The sequence below is a fragment of the Piliocolobus tephrosceles genome, chromosome 8, assembly GCF_002776525.5.
Source record: "Piliocolobus tephrosceles isolate RC106 chromosome 8, ASM277652v3, whole genome shotgun sequence".
In the NCBI taxonomy this organism is placed as follows: domain Eukaryota; kingdom Metazoa; phylum Chordata; class Mammalia; order Primates; family Cercopithecidae; genus Piliocolobus; species Piliocolobus tephrosceles.
Window position 1 is genome coordinate 84,375,442 of NC_045441.1, and position 13,668 is coordinate 84,389,109.

General features: G+C 36.1%; 1 protein-coding gene across 4 annotated transcripts in view; it reads right to left on the minus strand.

The window, feature by feature from the left end:
• Window positions 1–874: 874 nt before the first annotated feature.
• The window catches only part of DBF4 (DBF4 zinc finger), a 28,838-nt gene continuing 16,044 nt past the window's right edge, over window positions 875–13,668 (minus strand). For 2 of the 4 annotated variants that reach the window (XM_026449045.2, XM_026449043.2), the window contains exons 7-12: window positions 13,362–13,398; window positions 12,530–12,572; window positions 9,570–9,698; window positions 9,033–9,147; window positions 5,429–5,553; window positions 875–2,053 (exon numbers count right to left, since the gene is read on the minus strand). In XM_026449045.2, the coding sequence (XP_026304830.1) occupies window positions 1,078–2,053; window positions 5,429–5,553; window positions 9,033–9,147; window positions 9,570–9,698; window positions 12,530–12,572; window positions 13,362–13,398 (1,425 nt within the window). In that variant the 3' untranslated portion in view covers window positions 875–1,077. Of the gene's footprint in view, window positions 2,054–5,428; window positions 5,554–9,032; window positions 9,148–9,569; window positions 9,699–12,529; window positions 12,576–13,361; window positions 13,399–13,668 lie in introns of all 4 variants that reach the window. The other 2 variants (XM_026449041.2, XM_026449040.2) reach the window with 1 other exon arrangement.

Consider the following 13,668-nt stretch of genomic DNA (forward strand, 5'->3'; position numbering starts at 1 on the left):
ATTTCTTGTATTTGAATTTTCTCTTCTCCAAGTGGTTTTATCAGTAAGTGCCAGATCAAGCCAATCCGTGTATATATCCCAAATCCTTGTATATACCCCTGTATCTGTAATTCAATGCCATCCTTTTCTTTTTCATCTCCTACCAAATTAGGGGGTAATCTTCTTTTTTTTTTTTTTTTGAGATGGAGTCTCACTCTGTCACCCAGGCTGGAGTATAGTGGTGCGATCTCGGCTCACTGCAACCTCCACTTCCCAGGTTCAAGCAATTCTCCGCCTTTGGAGGGTACAGCTGGGACTACAGGTGCATGCTGCCTTGCCCAGCTAATTTTCTGTATTTTTAGTAGACAGGGTTTCACTATGTTGGCCAGAATGGTCTTGATCTTCTGACCTCGTGATCCACCTGCATCGGCCTCCCAAAGTGCTGGGATTACAGGGGTGAGCCACCAGAGAGTCAACTTTTGAATATTCTCAAAGTTATTTACAAAGGTAAATAATTAAAAATAGCAAATTATATTCCACATGGTAGCCTGGTTAAGTCTTTCCTTCATGACTTCTAGCTACCACTCTACATAATCTAATTACTCAGCACCAAAATACTAGCATGGTCCACCAGTGACCCTCAAGTGTCAGTATTTCTGATGATTTCCAGAATTCAAATATTGAAATGTATTTTCCCTTTCTGTATGAAATTCAGGTTTTTCAAGGCAAGGTCATCCTATCCTGATTATCTTTTTAAATTTACAATACAACTAGAATATCCAAATGTATAATGCTAAGTTTGATATTCCCCAAACTTCACTTTACTGGTGGTTTTCAGTGACCAAGCAAATTATTATTCACTGTAATTCTCAGGAAACAATTATGAACATATATATAATGTAAAATAAGACCAGTCAAGTTTATACTGTAATTTTTCTGTAACAGTCATTCAATTCTGTAGAAAATTGCAAACGTTTATTTTTAATATTTACATTTGGTTCTGTAAACAAAGCTGGTAAAAAAAATGTCCATACATATTTATAAAAATTTCAAGAATATGATCCTTATCACTTCTGAAAAGTATGCATTTTTTAAAGTCTAAAAGCCAGTAAATGTAGAAGTTGAAGGGGACGAGAAAAACGCTGTTAACAGATTATTTGAATTTTCCTCTTCCCAAATATCTAAAACACTGCATATACCACTGTTTTCCGTGTAGCTTGTGAAACCCAAAAATTCTGATTTCTCTTCACTAGTCTGAAACAAGTCTAGTAAAGATTGTACTGGTGAACTACAAATTCTGTTTTCTTCTTGTGTAATAAATTCAGTTCTTTTATCAAATTCAGCATTTGGTTCCAGATTTTCTTTTCTATTTCTTCCTAATATTATTTTCACTTTTCGATGTATTTTACCAGAAGGTAAACTATCCATATTCTTGATGTCACATTCATTGAGTTCCTCAGGAGTAGTATGGGATGGAGCCTTTGCCTGAACAGTTAGGTGCTCTTGTGAACTGTTCATTGTTATCAGACCAGAATCATGAGTAAACATTGAATGAAGGTCCTTTTCCTTGAGATCCTTTGCTGGAAAAAGCATAATATCTGACTTTTGTTTTGGTTGAGATGCACTATTATCTGTACTGAAATCAGAAACATGTACAGATGCCTTTACGTTACATTTATAGTGATCTGCCCTTAGTTCTTCTAAGTCATTTTCACTTAACGTGTGTTCGGAAATGTCAAGAATGCATTCCTGTTTGTTTTTATGTAGAGGTAGCTGTGTAAAACTCTGTCTTATGTCATTGTCAGCTGTACTTAACATGGAACATTTATTAGTCGTTTTCTCATTAAGCCCTCTTAATTCATTTGAAGGGTGGGGGATGGGCTCTGAAGTAAACAGAAGCTCTTTTTCAGTTTCCTGGGTCTCTTTATACAGGAAATTCTGCTCCATCACTGTTATATCATCTTCCCAGCAATCTTTCTGAGAAATATGTTGGTATTCCACTTTTTCCTTTTGTTCAGTCTTTTTCAGGACATTTGCAGAAACAGGAGAAAGGGATCCAACATTGTATTTTATTCTTTGTAGGAAAAATAAAAGAAAAATATTAAAATAATTGCTATCAAAAATTCCTTAGTTAGAAATTAAATTAGTAAAAACATTATATAATCGTTGAGAAACCTATTTAACTTGGGAAATTGTACAAAAATACAAACATCTTAACATTTTGCCAAATTAACATGAGCTGTTTTTAAAGTAATACCACTTTTCAGATATAGCTGAAAACTCTAGTGTACCTCTCTCCTCTACATTCCTTGCCTCCCTCCCAGAGATAACCAATATCCTGAATTTTGACATTTAAAATTACTTTAATCATGTAAATGAAAGAAAGATGATAGTAAAGGGATCTGAGTTTGCCCCTAATTTTGCTTTCATTATTCTGAACAATTTCATAACTTCTGTGCTTTGATTTACATTAATGCACATTTTACTCTTCATTTTACTTAGCAATGTGGAGAATAAGTATTTACTGAGAAACCTATGGCAAAAACATATATTTTAAATTTATATTTAAGAATATTTAATATCGAAATGAGCTAGAAACTTAGTATCTTTATACTTTCAAAGGTGATAAAGTTGTAACTTTTGAGCTTCAAACATATTTGACCTAAAATTATTTTCTTCATGGAGCATCTTGATATCCCTGAAATGCCAGTTTGTATTAGACAACCCTAAATAATATACCATTAGAGAAAAAGTTAATAGCTCACCAATTACATTTTATGTCCCGCATGTCACAGATTAACTGTGAGAAATGATACAATTTTTCCTGCCCCTTCAACCAGAATGTTTTTTTATCTTGTTCATACATTTACTTACAAATAAATATAAATCATTGAACAAATAGGCAATAAAAATATGTAAAAAAAAAAAAGAAAACTAGTCTAACCTGGCTTTTAAGTCCAAGATGTTTAGGAGACTTGCCCACAGAAGTAAAATTAGTGCACATAAAAATAAGACCATCAAGGAACAACCAGTACTAGCTCAGAATTTTGCTACAGACAGAATTTTTAAGGAATTATGAGTTCTTAGAGTAGCCCGCGTAGGATTTTTTTTTTTTTTTTTTGAGAGAGTCTCTCTGTCAACCAGGCTAGAGTGCAGTGGCCTGATCTCAGCTCACTGCAACTTCCACTTCTTAGGTTCAAGTGATTCTTGTGCCTCATCCTCCTAAGTAGTTGGAACTACAGGCATGTGACACCACTAATTTTTTTTTTTTTTTTTTTTACAGGCTTTCACCGCGTTGGCTAGGCTGGTCTACAACTCCTGGCCTCGAGTGATCTGCCCGCCTCAGCCTCTCGAAGTGCTGGGACTACAGGTGTGAGACACCCCGCCCAGCCACAGTAGCCCACATAGTTTTAATATTTGGAAATACGCCTCCTCTTCAAATCCACATTAAGTCAGTCATGAAACCATTCTGAATGTCACAGAAATATGGGATTTAAGAACTGTTCCACCTGAAGCAAAAAAACTTTCTAGTTAATTTTCAGAAGATGTATCTTGGTATCACATTTCTAATCTTCTTTATGCCTTAAATAAGGTTAGTCTAAGAATAAAGACTAACTTAATGAGTCATCACCACCTCTAGGGTATATCCATATGAAAACATTTCTTTTTAAGTTTATGGGAATAATCTAAACAGGACAATTTTTGTCTATGTGCACTTAGTGTACATTGAGCAGTACTGTATTCACACTTAAAAGTCCTGTCAGTACCTTTAGTAAATATACCCATCATAAGGTTTAGGCAAAGATTTTTTTTTTTTTTTTTTTGAGACAGAGTCTTGCTGTGTCACCCAGGCTGGAGTGCAGTGGCGCGATCTCGGCTCACTGCAAGCTCCGCCTCCCGGGTTCATGCCATTCACCGGCCTCAGCCTCCCAGTAGCTGGGACTACAGGCGCCTGCCACCACGCCCGGCTAATTTTTTTTGTATTTTTAGTAGAGACGGGGTTTCACCGCGTTAGCCAGGATGGTCTCGATCTCCTGACCTCGTGATCCGCCCGCCTCAGCCTCCCAAAGTGCTGGGATTACAGGCTTGAGCCACTGCGCCTGGCCTCAGGCAAAGATATTTAGTGAAAATACAAAGACCTAAGAGGCAAGTGGAGGAAGGTTTCTTAAAACTCCTTAATATTACCTAAAAGTTCAATAAAACTTTTAGTCTGAGTAAATGGTAAATTTTATGGTTCTCTAGCCTTCAGTCTATTTTTGTAAATAAAATTGTATCAAAATACAGCCACATCTATTGTACAAAAAAGCTAGTTAGTTGTAACATAGATCTGACAGTTCACAAAACCTAAAATATCAACTATCTGGCTCTTTACAGGAAAAGTCTGCCAACTCCTTCTAAACTACAATGTCAAGAATGAGACTAATTAGTGGGGTGTAGTGGCACATGCCTGTAATCCCAACTACTCAGGAGGCTGAGGCATGAGAATCTCTTGTGCATGGGAGGTGGAGGTTGCAGTGAGCCGGGATTACACAACTTCACTCCAGCCTGGGTGATAGAGCGAGACCATCTCAAAATAAAACAAAAAATTTAAAAAAGGAAAAATTTTAGATAAAAAGAATTTTTTTTTTTTGAGACGGAGTCTGGCTCTGTCGCCCAGGCTGGAGTGCAGTGGCTGGATCTCAGCTCACTGCAAGCTCCGCCTCCTGGCTTTATGCCATTCTCCTGCCTCAGCCTCCCGAGTAGCTGGGACTACAGGTGCCCGCCACCTCGCCCGGCTAGTTTTTTGTATTTTTTAGTAGAGACGGGGTTCCACCGTGTTAGCCAGGATGGTCTTGATCTCCTGACCTTGTGATCCGCCCGTCTCGGCCTCCCAAAGTGCTGGGATTACAGGCTTGAGCCACTGCGCCCAGCCGATAAAAAGAAAATTTAAAAAGAATGGAACTAAAAGTAGTCTAAGGTAAGGATCTTTGATAGTAGGGAAGAAGGGAAGGGAAGAAGTTACTGGTTTTTAACCATATTTACATCCTGAAAATACATACTCCTTCTAAGAACAGGCAAACTGTGTTTATTTTTAGTTTAATAAAATAGTTTAATATTCGAGTATTATTTATTTATTTATTTATTTTTGAGACAAGAGTCTCACTGTCACCCAGGCTGGAGTGCAGTGGTGCAATCTTGGCTCACGCAACCTCTGCCTCCCAGGTTTCAAGTGATTCTTCTGCCTCAGCCTCCTGAGTAGCTGGGATTACAGGCACACACCACCACACCTGGCTAATTTTTGTAATTTTTTCAGTAGAGACAGGGTTTCACCATGTTGGCCAGGCTGGTCTCAAACTCCTGACCTCAGGTGATCCACCTACCTCAGCCTCCCAAAGTGCTGGGATTACAGGCATAAGCCACCACCCCCGGCCTTCTAGAATTTAAAACTTAGGTTGATAAAACTAATTACCTTTTCTTTTTAGGTGTGTCCTTTTCATATTCCACAAAGTCAAAAACTAACTTAGATACAATATCATCAACAACTTGATACTGGTTACTCTGTGCAAAGTTTCTGTGTTGCTCACTTAGAAGGTGCTAAAACAAAATTAAAAACATATATCAAAAAATTGTATTTTAAAACCAAGAGATGCCTTTTAAATTAAGGTTTTCTAACATTCTCATGCCCCTAAAATTAGGTTTCCAATAGCTACTCCAAAGATAATACCCTTTACTAGACTTCAAAAGACGTTTAAAATAAAATAAAATAAAATAAAACAAAACAAAACAAAAGTCACTTTTGAGAAGCCAGTAAAACTACTTTGGTTTTTAGTCTTCAGTGAGAAAAGACAAATACTAATTTGTAGTTACAGCGGAACTGAAAAGAATGAGCTATGTCAGAAAACGAAGACACAGGTTGGGCGCAGTGGCTCATGCCTGTAATCCCAGTACTTTGGGAGGCCGAGGTGGGCGGGTCACCTGAGGTCAGGAGTTTGAAACCAGCTTGGCCAACATGGTGAAACCCTGTCTCTACTAAAAATACAAAAAAACAGCTGGGCGTGGTGGCACATGCCTGTAGTCCCAGCTACTTGGGAGGCTGAGGCAGGAGAATCATTTGAACCCAGGAGGTGGAGGTTGCAGTGAGCTGAGATGGCACCACTGTACTCAAGCCTGGGCAACAGAGCAAGACTCTGTTGCAAAAAAAAAAGAAAAGAAAAAAAAAAACAGATATAGACAGAGAAATACAACAGTAACATTTTGGAAAACACGTTTCCCTCTATTACTTTGTCTTCAGGCAATTATTACCAAGTAAGGCAGGGCTTACAGAGTAATAAATGAATGAAATGTAAGTTAACATAAAAGAATCCAGAAAGTAGATTAAACACATGAACCACATTAAATGCTGTAAAGTACTAAAAAAGCCAAGATTCATAATTGAAGAACACATTTGAGAATGAACAACAAATGATCTCAATTACTCAGTGCTTGTAACAGAATATACAGAAATTACTCTCATTCTTAAGAGTAGTCAAAACCAGCAGGCGCAGTGCCTCATGCCTATAAGTCCTAGCACTTTGGGAAGCCAAGGATGGCGGATCACCTGAGGTCTGGAGTTCAAGACTAGCCTGGCCAACAAGGTGAAATCCCGTCTCTACTAAAAATACAAAAATTAGCCAGGCATGGTGGCGCATGCTTGTAGTCCCAGCTACCAGAGAGGCTGAGGCAGGAGAATCTCTGGAACCCGGGAGGTGGAGGTTACAGTGAACTGAGATTGCATCACTGCACTCCAGCCTGCATGACAGAAAAAGACTCCATCTCAAACAAAAACCAAAAAACAAAACAAAAAGAGTGATCAAAACCAAAAGTAAACAAGTTCACAGCATAGTGAGATAAAATTCACAGCAAACAAAGTTCCTTGTGAATAGATGGAATCTCCGGCCTAACTTTATTATTTGTCTGTCAGCTGATCAGGAAGGGAATTGTACTTAGAAGCTTGCCTCTAGATGACCATGAAAGAACCTAATTTCTATTTCCCTGGTTTCATGCAATTTTACATTTTGATGATTTGATTACATTTCCAAAAACTAAATTCTCCATTGGTCACAAAAAGCCACAATGCATCCTGGAATATACATGTATTCCTTCCTTACTTGCAAACTTTACCATTTACAAATTATATATGCCCAGTAATAAAAACAAGCAATTATTAAAATTTAAAAGGAAACATCCAATCTGTAAGCTCAGATTCAGTCTACTAATGTTCTGGGAAGGAAAAATTTCCAACTTTTATTTAGTTCCCCTCTAATTTCCATTAAATTCTTCTTATTCATCCTTAAAGTCTTAATTTAAAAGTCACTTGTGTTCAGTTGGGCCTTTTGAGACCCTAATTCTAGGTTAAATAACCTCATTATTTATTCCCATTGCTCTTCATACTTTTGTGAAACTCATCACACTTGGAAATATATATATTTTGTATCTACTCTGCCAGACCATAAGGTGCATAAGGGTAGGGATGTCCACCTTATCTGTTGCTTTTTCTCCAGTACTCAAAAATATTTGTTAATTGAATCCCTTGATACAAGTGGAATTGAATCATTTTGAAACCTAACATTCAAAAAATGTTTCTTTACTCTTAGCAACTAAGAAACATATAAATGAAAACTGTAAAAACATGACCTTAAATTTCAATCCCAACCTCTAATCTCAACATCTGCGTTCACTAATTCTCCTTTGTGGCAACCATTGAACAACTTTTTTCATTTTTTAGCCTCGACATTTTCTGAGCACCAAATTAAGCATCCATTCTAGAGTATTTTGTTGCTACACCACCAAAGTAAAACTTCAGAACCAATTGGTAATTTTAATTTTCAAAATGATTTTCAGGAAGGGGAAATAATTCTGAGATACTTCAGCTTCTGATTAAAAGCAATTTTAGACTAACCATAGTTTTCTCATTTATTACATAAAAACAAAAAAAAATTGACACAAAACACTAATATATTTTGGTTTATAAAATAAACTTCAATTCAGAGTCTGAAGACAGATATGTTCAAGTATTATTCTTTCCCCTTAACTTTCCCACCATCTTCTACCAAAACCAAACCAAACACCAAAACAAACCTATCTACTACATAAAAAATAATTCAAATAACAGCTGACAATAAGCAATTACTGTGTGCCAAACACTGTCCAAGGTCACACAGCCAGGGAGCCAGGATTCAAACCTGGCAGCCTGAATCCACAGCTCTTGCTCTTTTCATCAGTTTGCAAACTATAATAGTTCCCCCATTTTCATCCTATATACCCTACCTTTTCCAACTCTTCCATTTCTTTCTGCTACCTCAATGGTCTTTACTTCTTTAAACTCTTCTCTTCCCATTATAAATAATAAGCCCACTTTTTATTTGCTAAGGTTCAAAATACTATAGTAACCCTTGACTACCATTTTCCCTTACTTGCAACATCCAATCCATTGGCAAATCCTCTTGGTCCCACCTTTAAAACAAACCCACAATCTGACCACGTTTCAGCACTTCTACTACCACTTAGTCTGGACTACCAATATCTATTCCTTGGTCCCATCAATCATTTTAAATTGGGACTTTTGCACTTGCTTATCTCAATATCCAGGTCTTATTACTTCACTTCTCTCAGGTCTCTACTCAAATGTCACCTTATCAGTTAGGTGTTCCTTGTCTAGGCTAAATAGCAACATCTCCATTCCTATCTTCTGTTTTTTCATAGCACTGATCTAATATTTTCTGTATACATTTTTATTACTCTTTTATCCTGTGGTTACCTATCTCTACCCCTACCCCACCCCCACCCTACAGAATATAATCTTCACAAGGGTAAAAAATTAAGTCTGTTTTGTTCAATGCTGTTTGCCCAGAGTAGTGATCAGTATGTAGTAGATGCTCAGTATTTGTTGAATAAATAAAATTCATTTTCAATACTCATTTCCTCCCTTGAGTTATTAAAATGCAAAATATCTCCATCAGAATAACAAGCTAAAGTTTAAAACAGAAGTATTAGAGTTTTTGAAACAAGCCCCCAAAATATAAAATCTCATTTACAGTTTCTAGATCTTCATACTTCTGCAGGCAACATTCGCAATATCCTTTTTTCTTCTTCTCTTTCAACTGGAGTTGAATTGAGGTTCCACCATACTTATCACCATCCGTTTGGATTCTGACGACAGAAATACATAGTAAAGAATTAACTGCTGAACCTAAGGAATAACTTTTAAACTTTATTGTCCTAAACTATCACACAAAGAATCTGCGTAATTTGCAGAGACTTATATCAGCACGTACTTTTAATCATATTTCTTTACACTATATTGAGAAGCAAACTAAAGATTTAATGAATAATCTGGAGAATATTTCAGATCATTCAAGATAAACTACACAGTTTCATTTACAAATATTTTAAGACCCTCCCCACCTCCATCTAAACAGGTTCAGACTTATACAGAGGGAAAAGTAATCAGAATAGTAATTACAAACACAAACAACCATTATGGCATAAACCAAACTATTTCAAATCTTTACAAAGAAAAGTTGAGATGAAATTCTGAATATTCCTTCTTAAAAGTAAAAATTCAAACCAACCTTAGTTTAACCTGAGTTTGCTTTTGCATACTAGATGGCTTGTCTACATCAAATGGACTGCAGGGCTTCTGAACAGAATAATTTATAAAAGGCATATTGGTCAGCTGAAGATAAAACGGCCTATAAAGTCTAAAAGAATAGAAAGACAAATACATGAGCTTCTTTATGATTAAAGAAAAAAAGTTTTAAAGTTTTGTGTTTCAAAGTCATATAATTCAGTTGGAATCTGAAATAAACAACAGAAATTATTTAGGCTTCCCTTCAAAAAATCAATTTCAGGCCTAATATTTTTAACACTTACACATTTTAACAATTGTGGTACAATTCAGTTGCATTAAGTAATCACAATTGCTGTGGTACCATCACTGCTACCATCCATCTTTTGTAAAATGACGTATTTTCATCTTGCAAAAACTGAAACTCTGTACCCATCAAACAGTAACTTCCCAAATACCCTTTCTCCATATCCCCTGACAACTACCATTCTACTTCTTGTTATCAATTTGACTTATGTAGGTGCTTCATGAGTGGAACCATGCAGTATTTTTCGTTTTATTTCACTTAGCATATCTTAAAAGGTTTATTGATGTTGCATGTATCAGAATTTCAATCCTTTTTAAGGCTGAATAATATTCCATTGAGTGTGTGTACACACATCTCACATATTATTTATCCATTAATTTGCTGATGGACTTGGATTACTTTCACTTTTTGGCTGCTGTGGAGTTTTGAATAGTAGCCATCCTAAATAATGTAAACTGGTATCTCACTATGGTTTAGATTCGCATTCCCTAATGATTAGTAATGCTGAGCATCTTTTCATATGCTTATTGGCTATTTGTGTATCATCTCGAAAAATGTCTATATTCAGCGCTTTGCCTATTTTTAAAACTGGGTTGTTTTGTTGTTGAGTTGTAATTCTTTATATATTCTGGATATTAACACTCTTATTAGATATATGACTTGTTCAACCTGAGAAAGCTGAAAAAAAAATAGATATATGACTTGCAGTATCTTCTTCCATTCTTTGGACTGTTATATCCCTTTAGGCACAGAAATTTGTATTTTTGATACGGTCCAATTTAATTATTTTATCTTTTGTTATCTGTGTTTTCGGTGTCATATCCAGCAAAGCACTGCAAATCCAATGTCATGAAGCTTTTCCCCTATGTTCTCTCCAAGAGTTTTACCATTTTAGGTCTTTGGTCCATTTTGAGTTAACTTTTGAACATGATGTAAGGTAGGAGCCTAATGCCATTCTTTTGCATGTGTATATCTAGTTTTCTCAATGCTGTTAAAAATGTCCTTTCTGCATTAAATGATCTTCATACCCTTGTTGAAAATCATTTGGCCATATGTGTGATGGTTTATTTCTAGGCTTTCTATTCTATTCCATTGGTTGATATGTCTTTATTCTAAATTGTTCTTTATTCTAAATTGTTCTGATTTCTGTAGCACTACAGTAAGTTTTGAAATCAGGAAGTGAGAGACCTCTTATTTTGTTGTTCTTTCGTTTTTGTTTGTTTGTTTGTTTGTTTTGAGACAGAGTCTCACTCTGCCCCCAGGCTGGAGGATCTTGGCTCACTGCAAGCTCTGCCTCCAGGGTTCATGCCATTCTCCTGCCTTGGCCTCCTGGGTAGGTGGGACTACAAGCGCCTGTCACCACGCCCGGCTAATTTTTTGTATTTTTAGTAGAGACGGGGTTTCACCGTGTTAGCCAGGATGGTCTCAATCTGCCCGCCTCGGCCTCCCAGTGCTAGGATTACAGGCGTAAGCCACCATGCCCAGCCTTTGTTGTTCTTTTTAATGACTGTCTCAGGTATCCTGCATCTGTTACAATCCCGTATGAATTCTAGGATACATTTTTACTATTTCTGCAAAAACCATCATTGAAATTTTGATAGGTATTGCACTGAATCTGTAGATCACTTTGGGTGGTATTAACATCTTAACAATATTATGTCTTCCAATTCATGAACATGGGTTATCCTTTCGTATACTAGTGTCTTTTCTAGGCCTCCTTTTGAATTGTACTTTTTTCTTTACAGGAACACATTCACAAAAAGCAGTTTTCAATACACTTTTGTCACCTCAGTGTGAATACCCAAGAGAATTAACCACACATGTCTAAATTAGTAAGTGGAAAGAAAAAAGAAAGTAATCTAATTCTCTCATGGCAGGCCTATTTATATCTGAGGTCTTCATTAAGATTATCCCACATGGCTGGGCACAGTGGCTCACGCCTGTAATCCCCGCACTTCGGGAGGCTGAGGCAGGAGGATCACTTGAGGTCAAGAGTTAGAGACTAGCCTGGCCAAAATGGTTAAACCCCATCTCTACTAAAAATACAAAAAGCAGCTGGGCATGGTGGCATACACCTGCAATCCCAGCTACTTGGGAGGCTGAGGCAGGAGAACTGCTTGAACTGGGGGTGGGGTGAATGTTACAGTGAGCCGAGATTGTGCCACTGCACTCTAGCCTAGGTGACAGAGCAAGACTCCATCTCAAAAAATCAAAACAAACAACAACAACAAAAAGACTACCCTACAGTACTTCAGAGTGAGTTTTGGAAATCAACCACGTTAGATGTTATACTTAGATTTTCTATTTCTAAATAGCATCTAATAATATTTTGGGGAAATGTAGGCGTAATCTTTCAGTAGTTCTAAATCATTTGGTACTGCATTTAGCCAGAGAATAATTTAAATACTAAAAAATGGTGTCATAATTTTTCTAAACCAGCTATTTCAGGGATATCTACAACATACTGAAACTAAATTTAGTCCTTGAGCATAAATGAATTAATGCTACTTTCATTAACTTGTGCCGCGTGCACGTTAGCATAATATAAATCAAACACAAAGGAACCTAACAGTACTAATCGAGCTAGCCTAATTATTTAGGTGATTTTCCCCTTTAGTACTGCACTTAAATCATACAGATTGGACTTAGATACTTACTGGCTCATATCTTCCACCTTTACAAAAGGCTTTTTGAGTCTTCCTGCTTGAGAACATACAAAACATATTAGATACTTGCAAATCCAGGAATTTTTTTTTTTTTTTTTAAATCAAACTACTGTGGCAAAACAAAATAAAACCCTCCAAACAAAAAACTATGTATTCACTTTAAAGTTTTAAGCCTCAGATGAGGTACTTTCATTACCACCTCATTTCCAAAAATAACAGAAGCTCTCTCTATATTCTGAGATTCTTAAACTGAATGGAACCCTCAAATGAACAGGATTCAGGAGGGTCATAAATTAGAACAAGAGAAAAACTACACTATAGCTTTCACTAACCTCAAACTGAAATTTAGCATTTCCTCCAATTATAAATGTAGCATCACAGTATTCGCAGTACCTGCGACTCTGATGCTAATGGAAATAGCACAGACTTTCATCAGTTATGAATTGCTTGAGTAGATATCTCATAGCATTGTTTATGCTTATCAATTCAAAATGACAGCAATTAGATTCACTGCTAGAACCTGTTCTGTGTAATAAAAAGCAAGTTATCACTATCTCATAATTAAAAACTATTTTGGTAACTACATTTTAATGTAATTCATTTTCTTGGTAGTCCAGTGATTTTTAAAAGTAACGTTTTAAAAAAACATTATTCTGAGAATGCGGTCCACAGGCTTCACCAAACTTCAACAAGGATCTATGTTCTATAAAGACCAAGAAAGCCGTGAATAAGTTATTTAGAGGGTGGCTTACATGATTTTAGAAGATCTTTTATGATTTTTCAAATGCAAACCAAATACACTTAAAGATATCAAAATACTTACTTCTTGTTTTTTGTGCACCAGTACCAACTCTTTTCCCCTAAAAAATATATATATACACATAGTGAAAAGATTGGCTTTAAAAGTACAGTTAAAACAGCAACTGCAATTGCTCAATATCTTCAAGATTAAAAAAAAAAATCATGCTGAAAAGTACTATATTAAAGAAGGATTATTCTTTGTTAAATAAAACTATTGTTTTTAAATCTGTTTTACAATACACTCAGTAAGTACCTTGCATTCTAGCTATAACTGATTTTGACTTCATAAAAAAAAATCAACCAATAATGAAAAGGTAGTTAATGAAATT